At 37.6% G+C, this 25,692-nt stretch overlaps 1 protein-coding gene and 1 long non-coding RNA gene across 2 annotated transcripts in view; one reads left to right on the top strand and one right to left on the bottom strand.

Moving 5' to 3' along the window:
• Window positions 1-25,692, bottom strand: part of RNF169 (ring finger protein 169) — an 87,562-nt gene that overhangs the window by 10,940 nt on the left and 50,930 nt on the right. The window contains exons 3-4 of the mRNA XM_070803897.1: window positions 17,262-17,408; window positions 11,554-11,672 (exon numbers count right to left, since the gene is read on the bottom strand). Coding sequence (XP_070659998.1) covers window positions 11,554-11,672; window positions 17,262-17,408 — 266 coding nt within the window. The remainder of the gene's footprint in view (window positions 1-11,553; window positions 11,673-17,261; window positions 17,409-25,692) is intronic.
• LOC139187341 (uncharacterized) overlaps window positions 1-25,692 on the top strand; it is a 34,657-nt gene that overhangs the window by 6,725 nt on the left and 2,240 nt on the right. The window lies entirely within an intron of this gene.

Here is a 25,692-nt window from a genome sequence, read left to right as displayed (position 1 = left end):
TAATTCTTCTTTAAATGTTTGGTAGAACTCACCAGGGAAACCATCTGGTCCTGAGTTTTTCTTTGTTGGGAGGTATTTCACTACTGATTCAATTTCATTACTCATTATTTGTGTATTCAGATTTTCGATTTCTTCATAATTCAATCTTGGTAGGTTGCATGTTTTTAAGAATTCATCCATTTCTTCTAGGTAATCTAATTTGTTGGCATATAATTGTTCACAGTAGTTTTTTGGGATCCTTTGTACTTCTATGGTATCGAGTGTGATGTCTCCTCTCACATTTCTGATTTTTTTTTTTTTTTTTTAGTCTTTTTTCCCTTACTTAGCCTAACTAAAAGTTTAGTAATTTTTTTCTCTTCAAAATATCAGCTCTCAGTTTCACTGGTCTTTTCCATTGTTTTCCTGGTCTCCATTTATTTCTGCTCTGGTCTTTGTTATTTCCTTCCTTCTGCAATCTTAGGCTTAATTTGCTCTTCTTTTTCTAGTTCCTAGAGGTATAAAGTTAGATTGTTTATTTGAGCTCTTTCTTTTTCTTAATAGGTCTTCCCTGGTGACTCCATTGGTAAAGAGTCAGCCTGCAAGGTGGGAGACTGGGGTTTAGTGTCTGGTTTGGGAAGATCCCCTAGAGAAGGAAATGGCAGTCCACCCCAGTATTCTTGCCTGGAGAATTCCATGGACAGAAGAGCCTGGTGGGTTCCAGTCCACGGACTCACAAAGAGTTGGACACAACTGAGTGACTAATGCTTTCAATTTCACTTTTTTCTTAATATATGTGTTTATCACTATATACTTCCCTCTTAGAACTGCTTTTGGTGCATCCCATGCATTTTGATATGCTGTGTTTCCACTTTTGCTTCTTTCAAGGTATTGTTTATTTCTCTTTTAGTTTCTTCTTTGGCTAACAGGTTTTTCAGGAGCATGAAGTTTATTTCCCTTTATTTGTGAATTTTCCAGTTTTCCTCCTCTTATTCATTTTGAGTTTCATACCATTCTGGTCAGAAAAGATACTACGTATGATTTCAACCATCTTAAATTTGCTGACCTGCTTTGTGACTTGTATGATCTATCCTACAGAATGTTCCATATGCAGTTGAGAAGAATGTGTATTCTATTGTTGGGTGGAATGTTCTATATATGTCTGTTTGGCTCATTTGGTCTAAAATATAGTTCAGTTCCAACATTTCCTTATTGATTTTCTGTCTGGGTGATCTATCCATTGTTGAAAGTAGAGTGCTGGAGTCCTCTACTAATATTGGTATTGTTGTCTATTTCTCCCTTTGGATCTGTTAGTATTTGCTTAAAATATTTAGGTGCTCCAATTGTGGGTGCATATGTTATATATTTATGATTATTTTATCTTCTTGATGAATTGACCCCTTTTTCATTATGTAATGCCTTTTTGTCTGCTGTTACCATTTTGGGCTTAAAGTCCATTCTCTTTTCCCACTTCGGTTTTCATTTGTATAGAGTATCTTTTCCCATCCTTTTCGCTTACAGCCGACCTGTATCAGCAGAGCTGAAATAAACCTCTTGTAGGCAGTATATAGTTGAGTCTTGTTTCTTTATTCAATTTGCCACTATATGTCTTGTGATTGGAGAATATAATTCATTTACAGTTAGAGTAATTATTGAAAGGTAAAGATTTACTAATGCCATCTTAGTCAGTTCCTAGTAGTTCTGTACATCTCTTTTTCCTTTAGCCTTCTTTTGTGGCCTGCCTTTGTGAACTGATAATTTTCTATAAAAGTATGCTTTGACATCTTTGTATTTTTTGTGAATTTACTGTAGGTTTTTGCTTTGTGGTTATCATAAGGCCTACATAAAACATAGATATGAGAGTCTATTTTATGCTTGATAACAACTTATCTTCAATGACATACAAAACTTTATGCTTTTACTCTCTTCCATTTTATTTCTGATGTCACAACACACTTCATGTCTTTTTATATTGTGTATTCATCAACAAATTAGTTTAGCCATAGTTATTTTTCAACACTCTTGTCCTTTTAACATTTATACCAGAGTTAAATGGTTAACTGAGAAATTCCCAGGTGGCTCAGTGGTAAGTGATTAATGAGGACAGCCTGCCTGCCAACACAGGAGATGCAGGTTTGATCCCTGGGTCAGGAAGATCCCCTGGAGAAGGAGATGACAACCCACTCCAGTATTCTTGCCTGGAGAATCCCATGGACAGAGGAGCCTGGCGAGCTCAGTCCACGGGGTCTCAAAGAGTCAGACACAACTAATGACTAAATAATAACAATAAGTGTTAACACATCACCATGCTACCTTATTATTCTTAACCCTAACGCCTCCCAGCTAGTGACTGTTCTAATGTGTAGATCAGAACATCTCTACAGTGATAGTTTTATCAAAGGGGCAGTGAGGGGTGTTTCCTTGGTAACTAATGAGCCAACCTGATATCAGTTTTCTTTATAATTAGTAACCTCCCTCTCTCTCTGGTTGTGAAGATCACTGCCGTGTCCTGCCCGCTGTCTGCTGCACACAGTGTAATGTCACTCAAGTACCTTGCTTCAGACATGGAAGATCCCTCGTTAATCCTACTAAACTACTGATGTCTATGTTGCTGCCTCTGGGCTCTTTCTTTAGTCTTGAGGTAGGGCAAATACAGGCTTGCAGACCTACCGGGTACAGCTCAACAGACACTGGGAGCATGCACAGGGAGCTGGCCACAGGGTGAGAGCATTTGTGAATGAGGCATGTGGAACGATGGGAATGCCCATTGGCCAAAGGGGAGGATGCACAGGAGAGGTATCCCAGTGGCTTGGGGGTGATGTCTGTAATGTAATTAGTAAGAGCTTCATCTCTTTGAACCCTCTGGAGTCCTATCTACTGCTTTCCTAACCTCTTCCTTCTGTCCAGTCATAGAGCTCATGATTCAGTACCCGGGTTGAGGCAGGAGAGAAATAGGCTTCATCTACAGTTGGAGCCTTTTAATAAGAGAGTTTATTTACATTTAATGTAATTACCAGTAAGGAAGGACTTCTGCCACTTTTCTATTTGTTTTCTACATGTCTTACACCATTTTTACTCCATAATGCCTCCAATAATGCCTTCTTTTGCGTTAGATATCTCCTACTATAACCATTTTGATTTTCTTATTTCTTTAACCATATCTGTTATTTTCTTAGTGGTTGCCCCAGGGATTACAATTAACATCCTATTTGAAAACAATATTTCAAATTAATGCCAACTCAATTTCAGTAGTATATATAAGCTTTTTTCCTATATAACTCTACTCCCCCAATGTTGTTATTATCACATGAAGGTCACAAAAATCATGAGTGTGAAAATATTGTGGAAACTATCAACATAATATATAGATATTATTATTGCAGTATTTGGTCAGGTTAAGGGGCTTCAATGCTGGCTGAGAACAGTCAGCAATAAACTTGATAATGTTCCTGAGATTTAAGAGCTCAAACAATACCTTTGCTAAAAAAACAGGAGAAGTAATTACACCTCCCACCTTTCCCACATCCATTTCTATATTCCCAAGCCCTAAAAAGTACCTGAAACACAGTGGATATATTTAATAAATTTCTTATAAGTGAATAAAAATATGTACAGAAATACCTATGACCTGCTTAAGAAAGGAGAGAAAACCTCAATATTTATTAGGAATCTATTACCTCTCAGGTATTGTGTGTTTTAAATATATTATATCTCATTTAAACCATACAGAAACCCTGTAAATCAGCATCCCCAAATTTATAGACAAGGAACTGAAGGAAGTGATTTTTTTTCCAGGTCGCACACGAATCTCCAAAATTCTAAGGCATGTGCTCCTTCTCCCTCAGCACACTGATCTTACAGCCTGCTCTATTCCGCCACAGAACAGACCCAGCACACCTAGGGAAGTTCTCTTTTCCAAACACATAGTGAAGTCATAAACAAGAGAAAGCGGCATTGTCTGAAAGGTTACTAGCTTAAAATTTCCACTGCCAAGGGACCAGATGGTTTCTGGGATGTCTCGTTAAGCTAAAAATACCCACAACCACAATGAGTCTGACTTACAAACAAAGAAAAGGAGGAGCAGCCAGTGTCAACATGCAGCGGGAAAGCTAGAAGATTTAATGCTTAGGAAACACTGCTTAAAGGGCTTTCAAATGGTAATACACGGTATAAAACATGAGATAGCTCATGTTATTAATTGCTTATTCATCACTCTCTCTCACATACCCATTCCACATTAGTGTCTTTTTTCCCCCCACATTATTTTCTTAATCAAAACTCTCAGGCCTGGCAGAGTCCCACCAAGAAGCTGAAGGCAAGAGAGGATCCTCCTCCCAGCCCCTAACTTGGATATGTGAGGCCCCTCACCCCAACACATACATACTTGAGTAAAGCAGAAGCAGCTTCCTAGGGCCCAACTGTAGCTGCCATGAACCCAGAAATGGGTAAGATTTTGTTACAAGCCTTCCCTTGAATATTTATTATTGGGTTATCTGCCTTGTGTACACTAGCATTCTTTTTTTTAAAGTGTACAATTTAATGGTTTAAGTGTATTCACAGAGTTATTTAACTATTACCACAATTTTAGAACATTTCCATCACCTCATAAAGAAACCTCATACCCTTTAGCTACCACTCCTAAACCCCCGTTTCTCCTCCGCACTAAGCAACCACTGATCCACTTTCTGTCTATATGTATTTGCCTACTAGGGACATGCACTAGTATTTTTTTGCTGATGGATGGAACCATTGTTTCCACAGCTATATTTCAAAAGTCATGCAAAAGGCTTTGAATTCCCTCAAACAACAGGATAACTGGGCAGCTTCTTACCCAGCTCTATACAACTTTGTGGTTTTTTAGAACAAGACAACGTATAAATTATTTAAACAAACAGAAAGAAGGAAGCTCTCTGTTACAAAGGTAGATCATTTCAAGACAAAGATCTAAGTGCAGAGTCTTTTGTCATAGGATTCTGACAGTGGTTTGCTAGAAAGAGCACAGGTTTGTGGAGTCAAGAGAGACCTGAGTTCCAATTTCATCTCTGTCACTTTATTGAGGTGAGAAGTTCTAGAGTGAACTGCTTAATCTCTTTGAACTGCATTTACCTTAGCTGAAAAATAAGAATGTTAGAAATCTTACAGGATTAATGTAGAAGCTTAAGGAAATGAGGTATGTAAAGTACTAAATACAGTAGGAAGACCTGGGAGAAAGCTAGTTCCCTGATGCTACTTGTCACCATCCTGCCATATCCCTCTGAAAACCACCAGTATATTCCTATTGTAGTATGACAGAGAGATTCAGTTCAGTTCAGTTCAGTCTTTGCTACCCCTTGAACTGCAGCACGCCAGGCTTCCCTGTCCATCACCAACTCCTGGTGCTTACTCAAACTCATGTCTATTGAGCTGGTGATGCCATCCAACCATCTCATCTTCTGTTTTCCCCTTCTCCCACCTTCAATCTTTCCCACCATCAGGGTCTTTTCAAATGAGTCAGTTCTTTGCATCAGGTGGCCAAAGTATTGGAGTTTCAGCTTCAGCATCAGTCCTTCCAATGAATATTCAGGACTGATTTCCTTTAGGATGGACTGGTTGGATCTCCTTGAAGTCCAAGGGACTCTCAAGAGTCTTCTCCAAAACCATAGTTCAAAAGCATCAATTCTTCGGCATTCAATTTTCTTTATAGTCCAATTCTTACATCCATATATGACTACTGGAAAAATGATAGCTTTGACTAGATGGACCTTTGTTGGCAAAGTAATGTCTCTGCTTTTTAATATGCTGTCTAGGTTGATCATAACTCTTCTTCTAAGGAGTAAGTGTCTTTTATTCATGGCTGCAGTCACCATCTGCAGTGATTTTGAAGCCCCCCAAAATGAAGTCTGTCACTATTTCCACCGTTTCCCCATCTATTTGCCATGAAGTGATGGCACTGGATGCCATGATCTTAGTTTTCTGAATGTTGAGCTTTAAGCCAACTTTTTCACTCTCCTCTTTCACTTTCATCAAGAGGCTCTTTCGTTCTTCTTTGCTTTCTGCCATAAGTGTGGTATCATCTGCATATCTGAGGTTGATATTTCTTCTGGACAGAGAGATGACTGACACCTCTAAAAGCTACTACTTAAGTTCCACATCACTTCTCCTTAGGCTATCTTTCTTTTCCAACTGTAGCTGCCATGCCTATATGAAATTCATACTTTTAGCAAGATTTGTCCTCTTAACTAGTTCATCTACTGGATTTCTGTTCTTTTATCCCTCTCCCAACACACACACACACACACACACACACACACACACACACACATGATCTGCCCTAGACCATCATTAAGCCTTGTGGTTTCTTTTAAATCACTACCTCAGTTTTCTCTCATAGTCTCCTTTCCCTGACAGTTATTGTTTGGACTATTCCCCACATATAACTTGCTAAATCCTATCCTGAGATTTTTTACAGAACCCACCAACTGCCCTTACCCCTTCCATTTCATGCCCTGGCCACATTTCTTCCACCCTTTAAAACCCTACTTTAAGCCACTTCTAGATACTTCAATCTTAGAGGTGAAAAGAATCTTAAATCATTCAGTGAAATCCCCTGCCCAGCAAGCAAAAAGTAGGGCATAACAACCTGTATTTTACATAAATTAAATAGAATGAGGTCAACTGATTTTACTCAAGCTCACACTACTGTTTCCCTAAAACCTCCCAAGACTGGCTTCTCCATCCTCACACCTCTCTGGCTTGTCTCTTTTCATCAGTTCTAAAGTTAGTCCTCCAGTATCACAGCATTTATGTGTCTGGTATCTGTCAGCTGAAAGAGTTCATATTTTCATGTGTTTGTTTTAAAAATGAGGAACAAGTCAGGACAGTTTAATTCATCCCAACACTAGCTGGGCATGCAGTTATTATGACTGAGTCAGGAGTCAGTCTCTGTCTCTCTCTCTTCATACACACACACCTTACAGGAAGCACAGACACTACAAGGCTCTTTTGCTGAGCCCCACTCTGAACCACAATCTCAGGCTTAAAGTATCGGAACATTAGCAAACAAAATAATGTAGTTAATTTCTACTTAATTAAGGTTTAATTATGACTTGGTGCAATACAGACTTTTCTCTTACAGAATCTATAAAAGGATCCCCTTTTATAGATCCCCCATAATCTACTGCTAATGCATTAAAGGGAGAAGCTAACTTTATAGTATAAAAGCTTTATCAGTGTGGTCACTAGATCCCCCCCACCCAAATCCCATATTAATCTTATAGAATCTACTCTAAACAACAGCCACCAGCCATTCTGTTTCCTCTACAACTCCCAGAGTCCTCTTTCCTAGAGACCCTGCAAGTTTGACAATTCTGACAAAAAGCCTCCTTTAACCTACCCACGGGCACAAAGACCTATATCATTAAACATTTCACAAGTATTTACTGAGCCTCTCCTGTGTGTCAGGTACTGTACTAAGTATTTTGAATATAATGGCAAACAAGATTTTTGTCACTGCTTGCAAAGGATTTAAAGTCTAGTGGGAAAGTGACTTTTAGAAGGGATTTTATAAAAATCAGGATCTATAAGAAGGTGATGGGGGGACAAAAGAATACAGTGGGAACAGCCAAGAAATCTAAGTTCTAACTCATCGTCCTTCTAGTCCAGCAGTCTAAGATTTGACAAGCCATGTTTTCTTGCTGGCCTTTAGGCTTTTCACTCTGAAACAAAGGAATTAGATAAGACAATATTTATGATCCGTTTCAGCTCTGGGTTCTAAAATAAAATACAAAATAGTGGCCGCAATACTCACTGAAGACTTAACATATGCCAGAAATCTCACTAGGCACCGTTTGCTTAACCTACAGTTTTGTACAGCAGTACTGGCAATACTGCCTCACTTTCCTTTTTTCATTTTTTAAACTGGAAGGAGGATAGATGGTTTGACTATATTTTTTTAATGGTTATACCCTATTTCCCAAGTAGAAGTTTAAGTGATTTACAGTAAAAATACGAAAAATTGAGCCTTAATAAAGACCACATTAAGTAATAGATATGAGAAGAGTATATCAAATGTTATTTTTAAAAATTATATGCCATGTTGTTGATTACAGTAAAAATATGTAAAAAATGAGCCTTAATAAAGACCACATTAAGTAATAAATATGAGAAGAGTATACCAAATGTTAGTTTTAAAAATTATATGCCATGTTGTTGATTACAGTAAAAATACGTAAAAAATGAGCCTTAATAAAGACCACATTAAGTAATAAATATGAGAAGAGTATACCAAATGTTAGTTTTAAAAATTATATGCCATGTTGTAAGGCCATGACGACCAAACTAAAAACTCTGCCATAATCCTAAACTTCTTAACAGCCAAAGCCCAGAGGAAAATGGAACTGGACATGTAGCTCTTACAAAAGACACTGGCTGAACAGAGAAAGTTTTTCCAGATTGAACTTTTAGGTAAAGAGGGTATGAGGAATGAAGGGAAATAAATTTAAATGAACAACAAACCAGTTTTTCAGATATCTAAAATAAGACCTTAACTTTATAATTTATATCTTATGGTTGAAGTTATTAAATCTTTTCAATTCACATATATTTGATGATTAACTTAGAGATGACCTTGAGTTAACTATTACTCTATCTGACTATTTGAAAGAAGCTTCATTTTCAAAGAGCTTTAACTATTACTCTATCTGACTATTTGAAAGAAGCTTCATTTTCAAAGAGCTATAGGACTTTATTAATAGCGTAGCAAAACATTCTTTGTTTTGAACGTTTCAAATGCAAATAGTCTGAGCTGCTCTCACAAGATTCAGCCAGAATCTACTGATGGACTTCTTCCGAAATAACCATCCTACCAGGCCTACTTGCTCTTACCTCCATGCTTCTGGGCTTAAGAAAGAAAAGTTTATAGAGTAGGTAAGTAAAATAAATGCAGATTAATTTGATTTAAATACAGATGTTTAAAAAAACTTTAAAAACTTTTACAAATGAATTCTCGTTAGGAAACAAACTTGCAGAGAAAACCTATTCTTTAACTGTGGCTTACCAGATAGAAAAAAATGTATTTGAAATATTCCCAAACTATTACCAATGCTAATTCCTTTTTACTTGTGCCAAAACATATAACATAAAAGTTACCACTGTATCCATTTTAAGTTCAGAGGCACACTGTGATGCAACCGTCACCATGCTAATTCTCTTTTAATATATCCATAAACCTCATCTCAGTGTCAGCACTAACAATGCCACACTATTTTCCTAAATATCATTTAAAATTGAAACAATATTTTCTTAACTAAGAAATAAAACATGTTGACTAAATAAGAGATGCAGTTCACTGTATTACCATAATAGATTTTCCAACCTAAAGTTTCTATGACATCAACAAATTATTTCCTAAAAAGATAACTGTACCAACCCAAATCCAATTAATTTTCTTTTCAATTGTCCTAGTAATTGAACTCAGCCCACAACCTTGTATATTTGGAGGAAAATGCTGAAATTCATAAATGTATAATATGACTGTAAACATCTCATAACAATAAAATGTTAAGTGAATATTTTCCTATAAATTAAGCCCATTGTGACTCAGTGTTACAAACTATGAGAAAAGATGAGCCAAGGAGCAGGAAAAGAAGATGTAGTACAGATATTCCAGAGCCACACATAATCAGAAGCACTCCCCTTGGTATATAGACTAGATTTTGCCCTTCAGAGAAGAATTTTCAAAGTTCCTTGCTAGGCATTTCTAAGTAACAACATATTAACCTTCTAACCACTTTAAAAGAATGAATTACATGGGCAGAGATCAGAATTGGTAATAAGTAGTTCACCTATACAATGTCTACTCCAATTAATTGGGGCAATTTGGCCTTGACATCGTATTTGGGTTTTAATAGAATTTCCTTTTTTTCCAAGTAATTTCAAATGAAGAGATATTAATTGACTAATTGCAGACTGCCAAGAGCAACATTATTTTGTTTCAGGGGATATTTATTGTAACTTGATCGGAATTAATGATATGATCTTTTTTTTCTCTTTTTCAGTAGATCCCTCTAAAAATCATTAAGATATATCTGCTATAATGGGGAAAAGTTCTATATATACATTCTGCAGATGACAATTCTTAGTCAAGCAATCTTGAATTTTTTAACTTTACAGAGCATTTATATTTCAAGCACATATGCACAAAGCAAGAGTATCATCATCACCATAAATGGTTAAGTACACTGGCTTACACATTATATACTGGGTCCTTATTACATCAGTCAAACTTCAGTGGCAGTAATACAGTGGCCGTTCAACAAATTTCAAATGAATGAATAAATAGTTTAGCAAACAGCCTTCCTGGAAGGAGTTACCATCACCCAGAGAAAGGAAGGCATTTAAGGGAAGGACAAGTTTAGTGAATTTTACTCACAGAAATATTCAACATTCTATAATAATCTATATGGGAAAAGAATCTGAAAAAGAATGAATATATGTATAACTGAATCACTTTGCTATATACTTGAAATGAACACAACATTAAGTCAACTATACTCCAATAAATTTTTTTAAAAAAGAACAGGAAAATCAGAACACATACAAAAAGGATTCAGATATAAAAACATCAGGGATCACAACAATGTGAACTTTACGACATTCTTAAACTTAGTAGATTTTTTTGGTTTTATTTATTAGTGATTAACAATAAAGAGCATTCAGATAAAAAGGATCCAGGTGTATGTCCACAAGTAAACAAGAGAAGGCCACTTCATAATGCTGTGTTAAGGAAGAGAAGAACCCTAGAAGTAAGAGTGAGCAACGCCAGCTTTAAACCAAAACAGACAACAAAGTGGGGTAAAGATTGTGTCTTTTCATATTAAAACAGAGTATGGCATGTAGTAGCTGTCCCCAAAATGTCCGTTGAATAAATGATTTGAATAAATGATTCCTTCCAGCCTTCCTCCCTTCTTTCATTTTTCCTTCCCTTCCTTTCCCTCCTATCCATCTATCCATCCTTCCTTCCTTCCACTGAGGCCTTCATTATTCTTCCATCACCCAACATCCATCCAATTCCTCCTTCCTTTCCTCCCCAGGGCCTGCAAAGTCCAAAGTATCAAGAGATTTCTTGACAAGGGTCTTAAAAACTTTTCAGTTTGCCCTCTTGAAACCTATCAAGATATATTTTACTTCCAGGCACTGAAAAAAAGTCAACTTTGGCCTCAAGTTCCTACTAAGAGAAAAAAGTTCACAAAGAAAATCCATGGCTACTGTCTTCAGTATCAATGGATACTGAATAAGGCTTTATTGTTTCCTCCCAGAATAGAAAGTTCAACTCTTCTGTTCAGCAGAGCAATTAGTACAATCCTATCCTGAGGATACCAGAAAAGGATAATGTTTACTTTTCTTTAAAAAATTCAGTTCAGTCCCTTATTTCTTTCTAATCCATATTTGAAAACCAGTTTCCCCCTTCCCCAACTCCCACCTCCCCGAAAGTAACTACAATAAATCCTTTTGCTCCCCCGCCCCACCCCCAACCCCATCCCTTTTGCCTCATACCCCAAAATGAAAGAACCCTGACTGAGTTCATTATCAGTCTCTTACCCTGCCAGGAAAGCTAAGGAGTAGGAGCTGCTCTTGGAAACAAATGCCGAGCGGTGTGTCTGTATCATCTTGCCTCGGGAAGGTTCTTCATTCTCTGAATCTGAGAGGCGTGCAGGACACTGGCAGGAGACAAGGGAGACAACACCGTCTATTTGGGGTTCCCATGGACTCTCCCACAGCTGTTGTTCAAGTCTCTCTATTATATGCCCCTTCTCTCTCAGTCCAATCGATGTTGCCAACTGCCTCCTGGGATCCCAATCTGGATAGCCCAAATACAGCTCAAACTTAATATATCCAAAATCAAACTCACTATTTCTCTTCTCTAAGTCCCACTATGAACCCAGTTAGAAGCCTCAATGTCATCCATGACTCCTTCCCTTTTTTCAAAGTCATAATAACATTGCATAGAGCTCTTGAGTACCCCAACACACCCAAATATTTTATTTCATTTACTCTTTAACCAGTTCCACTAAGAAAGGCCTATTATCTTTTACAGATGGCAAACTGAGGCTCAGAGTAGTTAATTTGCCTAGGATTTTAGAGTTAACAGGTAGCTAAGGCTGGTACTTCGATCCAGAGCATCTGTTTTCAAACTGCCTCCACGTTATTCCTACTTTGCTCCTTTGTACTCCTCACATGTCTCTCAGATCTAATACTCCACTGTCTCTCATACTCTACTTGTGTATACTCATCATCACTGCCTTTCCTTAGATTCTCATCATCTCCTGCCTTGACTACTGCAATAATCTACTTACAGGTCTTGCTCTTTCCAGCCTTTCTTCCCTCTGATCCTCTCCATCCTATTAAGCACACAGATCCCATCACTCCCCTGCTTAACTGTTGGTGACTTTAGGATCAAGTCTAAATACCTCAGCAGGATCCAATAACCTTCAAAATCTAGATCCAACCTTCTATAAAGTTTTTTTCCCAGCAGTTCCAACACAGGTAACTCCTTGAGCTCTACAGCAATCAAACTACTCTCAACTCTCCACATGTACCATCATAGTCTTTCAAAACTTCTATTCTTTTGGACATGCTATTAGTCCCTTTCCCTAAGATTCTCCTTCCACATTTTTTGCCTATAAAATATTCACTGACCTTTCAGAGGCATCTTAAATACTATTTCTCTTGAAAGGTTTTTCCATCAGCTTTTTCCATCTTGCTGACACTATTTCATTTATCTTCACTTTATTTTCGAGTTTCTTCTTGAGTTTTTAAATTTATAATGTTTCTTTTACATGTGCCTTTTACATACAACATATGAGAATTTGCTCATGATTTAATATGAGTTTCTTCTTTATAGTGTGTACGTGTGGGCTAAATCACTTCAGTCATGTCTGACTCTGGCAACCCTACAGACTGTACCCTGCCATGCTCCTCTGTCCCTGGGATTCTCCAGGCAAGAATACTGGATGGGTTGCCATTTCCTTCTCCAGGAGATCTCTCCAACCCAGGGACTGAACCCGTGTCTCCTGCGCCTCCTGCATTGGCAGGCAGGGGGAGCAACTATCACACTGAACTGTAGCTTCTTATTTAGGAGTCTGACTTCTGTTTTAGACAACTGACTCGGACAGCAAATGATTATCTTTTCTCTAAAACTTCTGATACTGTTATACAGTAGGTAAACAAAAAAAATGTCTAATCATCTAATGATTAACCAGTTTTCTAATGATTAAGTTAATATCAAAGTCAGAGTTATGGACAGAGGCATGCAAGGCATCTTACGGCTCAGAGTACATTGTATTCCTTAAATGTTTTGCTATTCTCTAGGCTGATAGGCACATTCATACAATAGGCTAGGTTTCCAACAGCCTGCAAGAAAGAGTTGAAGGATTATAGTTTACAGAGAAGCTCTTCAGTTTTGTAGGGTATCTATCACTCCTTAAAACCCTGTTGTACAAACTATTCACTGGAGAGACGTTAATAGCACTAACTAACTCATTACCAAATATTGTGGGAAGCAAGAAAAACCTTTGACATCAATAGACTCAACAAGGGGGTAAATAATGGCAATTCTTTTTTATTTAGGCTTTTCTACACAATCAATTCAGTACCGAATAAAAGAATATTCAAATTCCAGCTCTACTATTAGCTACCACTGTCACTAGAGGTTAGTTGCTTTACCTTTCTGAGTCTCAGTTTCTCATCTATAAAATTAAGAATTCTCTCTCTACTATTAATACACCTATTGTGATAAACCATAAAAACACACGGTGCATTAGCTCACAAGTAGTAAATGGTCAACAAAAGATAAGATTGTTTACATCAACATAAGTATTATAAGAAAACACTTTAGTGTTATAATACAAATATGCCAGGTTTCTTTTAATTGTTGAAAATAAATTTACATTATTATAAATAATTACATAAAGAGAAAGTACTCTAAACCCCAACTCCTCTCTATTTCTACCCCCACAAAAACCTAAAACAATAAGATAGGAAAATATTCACCTCTCATCTTTAACACTGCATAAAAATAAACCTATAGCACAGATCCCCTGGAACAGAATATGGCAAACCACTCCAGTATTCTTGCCTGGACAATGTCATGAACAGAGGAGCCTGGTGGGCTAGAGTCCATGGGGTCTCAAAGAGTTGGACATGACTGAGAGACGAAGCATGCACACAGGCAATGAGACACATGGGTATCATCACAGTGGTGGTTTCAGACAGCAAAATATCAACAGGAGATTAATTACGTAAATCCTACAGTAAAGAATAACTAGCAGGCCACTAAATAATGATGTGGGATTCTTTATTTACATGGCAAGACATCCATGATTTATAATTTATTAAAATAGATTATAAAATAGTATGTATACTAGGTTGCATTTTCTGAAAAGAGAAACAAAATATGTTATACACACACACACACACATTTAGAAATCTGGAAGGATATTCACCAAAATGTTTATAGCAGTTATCTCTAGGTTATGGGATGACAAGCAATTTTCCACTTTCAGCTTTATAATCTTTGGTATGGCTATAATTGTTACACCAAATTGTTTCCTAACAATTTGAACTATTATTGGTATTAACTATCATAACAGATCATAATAAACACTGTGCTATTTTATTTCCATTCTAAACAAATAATAGATAACTGCTTCCAGAATTAGCCCTTGCCTTCCTCTATTTGAATTCAACTTGATAAACATGTGTCAAACTCTTGTGATGTGCAAGGTACTATGAGAGATTTTTTAAAATGGTTAAGACACATTTCCTATAATCAACAAACTTACAAATCAAGTAGAGAAACACAAACACACAAATAACCATAACATAAGGAAGAATTAAATAACTCATATAAAAGTTACAAACTGAGGACAGGAAAGTTGAGGGGGAAGAGAATGGATAATAGAAGTGGAAAAACAAGAAATTCCTACCAGTTCCAGGAAGGCAACAGCTTTTGAACTGGACATATAGAGAGATTAATAGCTTTTCATCAGGTAAGGTTAATGGTGTATCAATGAGATGAAATGCAAGAGCAAGGATCCTCAGAAGAGAAAGCATGGGTTATACGTTTGGGAGAAAGCAAACAGCTCAGTTCCCTAGAGTTCTGGGATATAAGCAAGGATAGAAAGATAAGCTAGACTAATACTAAAGACTTAAATGTGAAGAGTTCTCATTTAGTTCCACAGGAAATGGGGAGCCACTGAGCTTTTTGATTCAGGAGGGTAAAATGATCAGTCCAGCTCTAATCATATTACTCTCTATTAAAAACAATCCTTTAGCTGACTTTCCACTGAGACCACTTGAACTTCTCTTCAGTCCCAACGAATGTATCACTGGCTAAACTAAATGAAATTACTTGTCCTACACCAAAATTTCTTAAGAAATATTTGATTGTAAAAGTCTCAAAAATATGAAATATAAATGCAGACAGAAAAAAGGTAAAATCACAAAATCTAAAACTTGAAGTGTTCATAGATCCAATTTTATTCAATGTATAGGCAATTTTGCAAAACTGGCCACGACCCATCAGAATTGGTATTAATACTTCCTGATTCCTTTTAAGATTAAATTTTAGGTTGATGTAATTAATTTCTATTTCAAAGATTGAAGTGGCAAAAGAAAAAATAATTAGAGCAAATTTCCATCTTTGTTATGAGTGGATATTTGAGATCATTTCCTCAGGGAAACCTGGGTCTGGCAAGGTCAACAACAGATTCTTTCTATCAAAGGGCCATACTAAAGAGTAAGCTCTCTGCCAAAATCGGTTTGTTCTGAAAAGAAATCTCTTTCTGGGCAGTTTTCGATGAGAACAATAATGGATAGTCCTGTTGGGGTGAAGAGGCAGAGTGTGCAGTTTTCAGAGACCACAGACAACTATGAGTTCGGGGCCATTAGTCAGAAGAACTACTATATGCACACCACCACCACGTGTTTTATTCTCGCCTTCCTAGATGAACTATATTCTCTCCAAAAGCAGTCTTTTTCCTTTTGTAGCTCCTGATGAAGAGTTTTAAGAGTACATAAGCGTTTCATATTTTTTAAACTGAATCTTTCAGAAGGTTGGAAAGCAAATAGTTGTTTTTAACAATCAAATAATAACAATTATTGTAACTGGGATCAAAAAGCCCCACATACACGCTGACAGTCAGCAAATACTATCAATTCAAGAAAGCTTATGTAATCTCAGTTTCTAAAGTTCAGGAAAAACGCCTTTGCAAAAAGTAAACCAAAAGCACTGAGAAATTATGTAACATGGCCAAAGTTGTATAATCTGTTATAATGCTGGGACCTGTTAAACAGGCAGACTTCTGGTATAGAGCTTTTTTCCCCTCTATTCTGTTATGCTGTCTGTCTTTATATATAATAAAACTTTATTAATCCACCTAATTAAAAATATAACCTGAAATATGAACAAGACAGAATCATAAAGCATTTTAACAGGTATGACTCTAAAGGTATGCTAAGTACATATAGCAAGTAATAGAAGATGTCTGATCCAATATAAATTGCTAAAGGAAAAGAAAACCAATTGTAATCATACATTTGAGCCATAATCAGTGGATCCTCCAAAGGGCTTTCCTGTATTAGTTAAATATACCATTTACAACCTTTTCCAGTAATTTGCTTGGTAAATAAGTAATGAAAAGAATTCAGGCAAGATTTAGCCCAATTAGAAGTTTAATTAAGTTTAAACAAAGTATCTCATCTAATATTGAGGACTGACCCTCTAAGCCTGGGGGGCTACAGTTCATGGGGTCGCAAAAAGTTGGACATAACTGAGCACACACAGAAACAAACACACACACACACACACACACACACCTTGTAACTAGAGAACTATGCTGTTTGGGTTATTATAAAGAGTAAAGGGAAATAAAATACAACCTTTAAGGAAAGTTCATCCTCCTAGTTGAGGATATAACACATACAGAACTCCATCAAATAACAACACCTAAGTCAAAATGACAATATATGTATAAAGCTTACCCAAAGTAGCATATACCACACTAGGTTCTTCTTCTCACTCACCATTTTTCCCCACTGCTCCCCCTTAATCTTTTCACGCAAGTCTGATTGTCCTGTTCACAAATCATTTTCTCCAGCTCTCCATCTGGATGCTAAGTTCTTCAATACTCCTAAGTTGCACAGTCAGTGACTGTTACTGATCACCAAGACAGGTTTTTCAGATCCACGTCACCTGGGCTAACGGCTGATTTTGAGACAGGTGTCCATCAAAAAAGTGATCTACTTACATGCTCTAGATTTGTCTTCAGTACTACTGGCTCATCTCTTTTTTTCTGTTCATCCATTTTCCTTTTTCCTATTTCTGTGTCCTCTGGTAACAACTTGTGGATTTGATCTTCAGAGGTTTTCTCCTCTTGTAACTTTTCTTCTCGCAGCTAAAAATACAAATCACATCGAGACAGTAGTTTTAGGCAACAAAAGACTTAAAAATATCATTTATTCAGTAGTCTATTAGAACAAACAGGAAAGTTCTGAGACTATTTTCTTATTGGATATAAAGCCCTCTTATTTTTTAAGTAAGTCAACTTCTACTTGACTCTTGCCAAACATCCACTTCATGGCTTAAGATTTAACTTCTCTGCATTCTTGAGCAATATGAAATCACAAAAGCTAAGATAATACACATAATCAAGAACTAAGGTTTATTCACTTAGCCAAAAAACGCTGAATCTAAAAACTTTCTTTATTTCCATAATCCAGATATAACTGCAGTAGGCCAGGAGAATAGCAAAGATGTATGCCACAGAAGGTCAGGGAAGTTGGACTAAGCAAGAGAGGGCTTTGGGCCTATTGGCAACAGAAAAAATGGCTTATAACAGTCCCAATGTCTTACAATTTATGCTGTTTTCTTGTTACCTACAGGACAGGTCAAGTACATGGTCTACAAAGAAAGTGAAGGCAGACTAATATGCTCCTCATTTCAGGAAGGTAGCATGGCATTATGAAAATAAGATAGCTTTTGGAATTAATTAGTATCTTGCTATATACTTACGGTATATCAAGAGTTCCTTTCCTAACCTCCCTTTATTCTCTTCTCATTCCCTGGGACTTTAATAAAATTTCAATGGTACAATGTATATGAAAGCAATTTTAGGCTACTAATATTTTTAATCACACTTATAAAAAATAAAACTAGAGAACAAATTTTTTCATTGGCTGTCAACTCAGAGTTATAAAACAACAATAACAATAAACAACAATATTCAGTTTTTAAAATTAATATTTCTTTTTTATTTTTTTAAGTTATGAAAGTATAGCTCATTTACAGAAGACTTGGAAAACCCAGAACAAAGTAACATATAGTCCCACTTACATTACAATTATTTTTTAAGTAGGCAAATTAAAAATTTTAGTTGGAGTTTCAATATCAAACTGAAAAGTTAATAGAATGAATAGACAGAAAAGTAGAACACAGTAGACTCGAGGGCTTCCCAGGTGGCGCTAGTGGTAAAGAACCTGCCTGCCAATGCAGGCTCTCTTGGTCAGGAAGATCTCCTGGAGGAGGACATGGCAACCCACTCCAGTATTCTTACCTAGAGAATCCCATGGACAGGAGCCTGCCAGGCTACAGTCCATAGGGTTGCACAGAGTCAGACATGACTGAAGTGACTTAGCACACACGCACTCACACACATGAACCAATTGGTACCATGAACCAATTCCAGATAAATTAAGATTTATACAATTTTATAACTATAAACTATAAACTTCTATAAACTAGAAGACACTGGAACATTTCCAGGGACATAAAACAAGGTGCAAAAATTTCACGGTCTAAAGGTATTAAAATCATACAGAGCCTGTTCTCTTATCATTGTGGAATTATGTTAGAAATCAATATCAAGAGATATATGAAAATAACCCACATATTTTTAAGTGCAATGTGACATCTACCAAGAGAGTTCATTGACTTAGTCATTTAAAGCCTCAATAAAGTTAGACTGAAAAAAACACAGACGGTGATTGCAGAGAAGAAAGCATTTAAATGAGAAATTAATATCCAAGACACTTTAAAAACCCCATGCATCTGGAAATTAAATGTCTACTTTAAAATGATGGGTGTATCTAAGAAGCCATAACAAGGAAAATAAGAAAATTTTTGTAACAGAATAAAAACGAAAAGAGAATTTATCAGAATTTGTTGCATGCAGCTGAAACTGCTCAGTGTAACTTAAATACAATGTGGAATCTTGGAAAAGGTATGAAAACAAATAATGGACACTGGCATAAAATTTTATGAAATTTGAACAAAATCTGTACTTTAGTTAATAAAACCATATCACATGTTAATTTACTGTTTTTGATAAAGATTTAGCCTTATATTTCCAACTTCCATAGGTATGATTCCAATAAGCCTGAACTAGTCTTAACATGCTGAGTCTAACTAAAGAGGTTATGAATATGCAAAGAACACCAAATACAATGTTATGTAAGGAGGAGATTCAAATGAAATAATGTATTCCCAATTTCTCAAGTCAAACAAGAACACAAGAGGATGAAAGCTGATCCATAGCTAGAGAGAAAGCAAACCTGAAGTCTATGCTAACTGCCTACATGAAAGATCAAAGCCTTTTAACAATCTTAGATGAGAAATTCTTATTCAACATGACCACAGGCTTCACTAAGGGGCATTTCACTTGAGAACAGAAAGGCAGAGTGGCAAAAAGAAAACAAGTTTCAGCATCACCTTATCATTTACTGAACTGGTGTGTCAGATGTGGCACTAAAAAAAAAAAAAACACTAAGATTTACGATTTAGGTTCAGTTCAGTTCAGTCGCTCAGTCATGTACGACTCTCTGTGACCCCATGGACCCCAGGGTTCCCTGTGCATCACCAACTCCCAGGGCTTGCTCAAACTCATGTCCATTGAGTCGGTGATGCCATCCAACCATCTCATCCTCTGTCGTCCCCTTTTCCTCCTGCCTCAATCTTTTCCAGCATCAGGGTCTTTTCCAATGAATCGATTCTTCACATCTGGACACCAGAGTATTGCAGCTTTAGCTTCAGCATCAGTCCTTCCTATGAATATTCAGGATTGATTTTCTTTAAGAGGGACTGCTTGGATCTCCTTGCTATTCAAGAGACTCTCAAGAGTCTTCTCCAATCAGTTCAGTTCAGTCACTCGGTCGTGTCCCACTCTTTACAACTCCATGAGCTGCAGCACTCCAGGCCTCCCTGTCCCAACACCAACTCCCAGAGCCTACCCAAACTCATGTCCATTGAATCGGTGATGCCATCCAACCATCTCATCCTCTGTCATCCCCTTCTCCTCCTGCCCTCAATCTTTCCCAGCAACAGGGTCTTTTAAAATGAGTCAGCTCTTCACATCAGGTGGCCAAAGTATTGGAGTTTCAGCTTTAACATCAGTCCTTCCAATGAACACCCAGGACTGATCTCCTTTAGGATGGACTGGTTGGATCTCTGCAGTCCAAGGGACTCTCAAGAGTGTTCTTCAACACCACAGTTCAAAAGCATCACTTCTTCAGCACTCAGCTTTCTTTATAGTCCAACTCTCACATCCATACATGACTACTGGAAAAACCATAGCTTTGACAAGATGGACCTTTGCTGGCAAAGTAACGTCTCTGCTTTTTAATATGCTGTCTAGGTTGGTAATAACTCTTCTTCCAAGGAGTAAGCATCTTTTAATTTCATGGCTGCAATCACCATCTGCAGTGATTTTGGAGCCCAGAAAAGTAAAGGCTGCCACTGTTTCCACTGTATCCCCATCTATTTGCCATGAAGTGATAGGACCAGATGCCATGATCTTAGTTTTCTGAATGTTGAGCTTTAAGCCAACTTTTTCACTCTTCTCTTTCACTTTCATCAAGAAGCTCTTTAGTTCTTCTTCGCTTTCTGCCATAAATAAGGGTGGTGTCATCTGCATATCTGAGGTTACTGATATTTCTCCCAGCAATCTTGATTCCAGCTTGTGCTTCTTCCAGCCCAGCGTTTCTCATGATTTACTCTGCATACAAGTTAAATAAGCAGAGTGACAATATATAGCCTTGACATACTCCTTTTTCTATTTGGAATCAGTCTGTTTTTCCATGTCCAGTTCTAACTGTTGCTTCTTGACCTGCATACAGATTTCTCAAGAGGCAGGTCAGGTGGTCTGGTATTCCCATCTCTTTCAGAATTTTCCACAGTTTGTGATGATCTACACAGTCAAAGGCTTTGGCATAGTCAATAAAGTAGAAACAGATGTTTTTCTGGAACTCTCTTCCAATACCACGGTTCAAAAGCATCAATTCTTTGGCACTCAGCTTTCTTTATGGTCCAACTCTCATATCCATACATAACTACTGGAAAAACCATAGCTTTGACTAGATGGGACTTTTGTTGGCAAAGCAATGTCTCTACTTTTTAATATGCTGTCTAGGTTGGTCATAGCTTTTCTTCCATGGAGCAAGTGTCTTTTAATTTCATGGCTGCAGTCACCATCTGATGTGATTTTGGAGACCAAAAATATAAAGTCTCTCACTATTTCCATTGTTTCCCCATCTTTTTGCCATGAAGTGATCGGACCGGATGCCATGATCTTAGTTTTGAATACTGAGTTTTAAGCCAACTTTTTCACTCTCCTCTTTCACTTTCATCAAGAGGCTCTTTAGTTCTTCACTTTCTGCCATAAGGGTGGTATCATCTGCGTACCTGAGGTTATTGATATTTCTCCCGGCAATCTTGATTCCAGCTTGAGCTTCATCCAGTCCATCATTTCGCATGAAGTACTCTGCATTTAAGTTAAATAAGCAGAGTGACAATATACAGCCTTGTCGTACTCCTTTCCCGATTTGGAACCAGTTGGCTGTTTCATGTCCAGTTCTAACGGCTGCTTCTTGACCTGCATACAGATTTCTCAGGAGGCAGGTCAGATGGTCTGGTATGCCTATCTCTCGAAGAATTTTCCAGTTTGTTGTGATCTACACAGTCAAAAGCTTTATAGTAGTCAGTAAAGCAGAAGTAGATGTTTTTCTGGAACTCTCTTGCTTTTACAATAATCCAACAGATGTTGGCAATTTGATCTCTGGTTCCACTGCCTTTTCTAAAACCAGCTGCACATGCGGAAGTTCATGGTTCACATACTGTTGAAGCCTGGCTTGGAGAATTTTTAGCATTACTTTACTAGCGTGTGAGATGAGTTTAATTGTGCGGCAGTTTGAGCATTCTTTGGCATTGCCTTTCTTTGGGATTGGTGAAAACTGACCTTTTCCAGTCCTGTGGCCACTGCTGTTTTCCAAATTTTCTGGCATACTGAGTGCAACACTTTCACAGCATCATCTTTTAGAATTTGAAATAGCTCAACTGGAATTCCATCACCTCCACTTGCTTTGTTCGTAGTGATGCTTCCTATGGCCCACCTGACTTCACACTCCACGATGTCTGGCTCTAGGTGAGTGATCACACCATCGTGGTTATCTGGGTCATGAAGATCTTTTTTGTACAGTTCTTCTGTGTATTCTTGCTACCTCTTCTTAATATCTTCTGCTTCTGTTAGGTCCATACCATCTCTGTCCTTTATTGTGTTCATCTTTGCATGAAATGTTCCTTTAGTATCTCAAATTTTCTTGAAGAGATCTCTAGTCTTTCCCATTCTTTATTTTTCTTTTTTTAAATTTCCCATTCTTTATTATTTTCCTTTATTTCTTTGCATTGATCACTAAGGAAGGCTTTCTTATCTTTCCTTGCTATTTGGAACTCTGCATTCAAATGGGTTTATCTTTCCTTTTCTCCTTTGCCTTTCGCTTCTCTCTCAGCTATTTGTAAGGCTTCCTCAGACAACCATTTTGCCTTTTTGCATTTCTTTTTCTTGGGGATAGTCTTGATCACTGCCTCCTGTACAATGTCACGAACCTCCATCCATAGTTCTTCAGGCACTCTATCAGATCTAATCCCTTGAATCTATTTGTCACTTCCACTGTATAAGCATAAGGGATTTGATTTAGGTCATACCTGAATGGTCTAGTAGTTTTCCCTACTTTCTTCAATTTAAGTCTGAATTTGGCAATAAGGGATTCATGATCTGAGCCGCAGTAAGCTCCCAGTCTTGTTTTTGCTGATTGTATAGAGCTTCTCCATCTTCAGCTGCAAAAAACAGAATCAATCTGATTTCAGTATTGACCATCTCGTGAGAGTCCATGTGTAGAGTCTTCTCTTGTGTTGTTGGAAAAGGGTGTTTGTTATGACTAGTGCTTTCTCTTGGCTAAACTCTGTTAGCCTTTGCCCTGTTTCATTTAGTACTCCAAGGCCAAACTTGCCTGTTACTCCAGGTATCTCTTGACTTCCTACTTTTGCATTCCAGTCCCCTATAGTGAAAAGGACATCTTTTTTGGGTGTTAGTTCTAGAAGGTCTTGTAGGTCTTCACAGAACCATTCAACTTCAGCTTCTTCAGCATTACTGGTTGGAGCATAGGCTTGGATTACAGTGATACTGAATGGTTTGCCTTGGAAAAGAGCAGAGATCATTCTGTCATTTTTGAGACTGCACCCAAGAAGTGCATTTTGGACTCTTTTTTTTGACTATGAGGGCTACTCCATTTCTTCTAAGGGATTCTTGCCCACAGTGGTAGATATAATGATTATCTGAGTTAAATTCGCCCATTCCAGAGTTAGGTAATGTGTTCAAATTCAGAGCCATAACCTTTGAAAGTGAAGTCGCTCAGTTGTGTCCGACTCTTTGTGACCCCATGGGCTGTAGCCTACCAGGCTCCTCTGTCCATGGGATTTTCCAGGCAACAGTCCTGGAGTGGATTGCCATTTCCTTCTCCAGGGGATCTTCCAAACCCAAGGATAGAACCCGGGTCTCCCTCATTGTAGACAGATGCTTTACCATCTGAGCCACCAGGGAAGGCAATCTACATTTACCTTGGTGGTTCTCAGCCAAGGATGATTTTACAGCTGGCAGTGTCTAGAGCTACTGCTAGCTGTCACAGCTGAGGGGATAGATGTATGTTGCTACTGGCATCTAGTGGGTAGAGGCCAGGAACTGCTACTAAACATTCTAAATGCATAAGATAGCCCCCAATAATATATACATACACAGATGTTGCCATTTTAAAAATTTCCTGTTTTATGTATTTTAGCGTTACTTTGTTCAGTGCTTAATTGTGTTTACATACTATGTTCTCTGGCTTTTTAAGTGTTTCAGAATGCATCCTTTGCTTCCTAATAATGCTTATTGCTGCTCTCAAAGTTTTTGACAGTGAATTTGTGCTATTGGCAAAACAACTTTTTCATTGCAATGTTGAGTCTCTGTGAACACAGCATCAAATTGAAGTTAAAAATTTACAAAACTGAAAACCCCATATATCTGTTTAAATCTTCATATGAATCATGTTGGTATTTTCTCTATACTGGATTCTGTAGATGCTAGTTTTTGGTCCCTTTTGATGGTTATTTATAAGGACTTGAGAACTTGGTCTCTAGGAAAGAGTTTTTATACTCAGGGAAAATGGCTCAGATAGTGTCAGACAATAGCACATAAACCTGAATAAGAAGAATTGATAGCTGCTGTTCATTGAACTCTTCCATGTTTCAGATATGAAGTTTATAGAGCTTACCTTATTTAATCCTCAAGGGCTTTGTTTGTACCTATCATTACCATTTTATAGACACAAAAATTAACACTCAGTGGTTATTTCCTAAAGTCTGTGTTTGAACACTGATGAGCTTAGATTTTAAAGCAAACCACTGGCTTCAAATACTAGCGTTTCCCAACCTCAGTACTATTGACATTTTGGGCCAGATAGTTCTTTGTTAAGGTGAGCAGGTCAGAGTCTGAGTAGAAGGCTTTTTCATGAATACTTTGCTGGGGAGCAAGAGTTAAGGATGGAATGGTACAACAAGAAACAGCAAGCCAATAAAAGTGGTTGGGCTAATAGTTGTCCTACAGAGGACAATGTGAGAAACTGTATGAAATCCAGCTCAAGACTCAATCTGATGTGAGAAACGAGGAAGCAAATATTATATACATATATATGTATGTGTGTGTGCGCGTGCGTGCATACATAGACTCCCACCTCCTGCTGACCAAGGTTTGCTCCACTGGATGTTAAATACCCCTCACACTGGCTTGTACAACTCCAGTAAGTTCCCATGGAAAGCACCGTACAGCAACCACAGAGGAGCCCTAGACCTAAAAGCAAGAAGCAAGCAGTGTGAGCCAAAACAAGAGATCTCAGACTGTACCAAGTGAAGTTGCCCACCTCTGTAAAGTGGGATGCTTTTTACTGCCTCCATTTTTTAAAATGTTTACTTATTTATTGGCCATGCTGGGCACTCACGGGATCTTAGCTCCCTGACCAAGGATGAAACCTGTGCCCCCTGCAGTGGAAGGGGTGAGTCCTAATCACTGGACCACGAGGGAATTCCCTGCCTCCATTTTTAGATACTATTAGTGACAACTATTGACTTCCATATAGTAATCTCATTCTCAGCCACACTACCAAGAATACCATGTAATTTTTTTCCTCAAAGTATCTTTACTTTGTCATTATTAATTTTTTAAAGTAAACTTCTTTTAGGCTGTGCTTTGCACGTGGGATCTTAGTTCCCCGATCAGGGATCAAACCCATGCAGCCTACAGTTGAAGCACGGGGTCTTGACCACTGGACCATCAGGGAAGTCCCCAAAATAAACTTTTAAAAACCAAGTCACTA

The sequence above is a fragment of the Bos indicus genome, chromosome 15, assembly GCF_029378745.1.
Source record: "Bos indicus isolate NIAB-ARS_2022 breed Sahiwal x Tharparkar chromosome 15, NIAB-ARS_B.indTharparkar_mat_pri_1.0, whole genome shotgun sequence".
Taxonomy (NCBI): Eukaryota; Metazoa; Chordata; class Mammalia; order Artiodactyla; family Bovidae; genus Bos; species Bos indicus.
The sequence above is the reverse complement of the archived record's forward strand: the minus strand, read 5'-3'. Positions and strand labels throughout refer to the sequence as shown.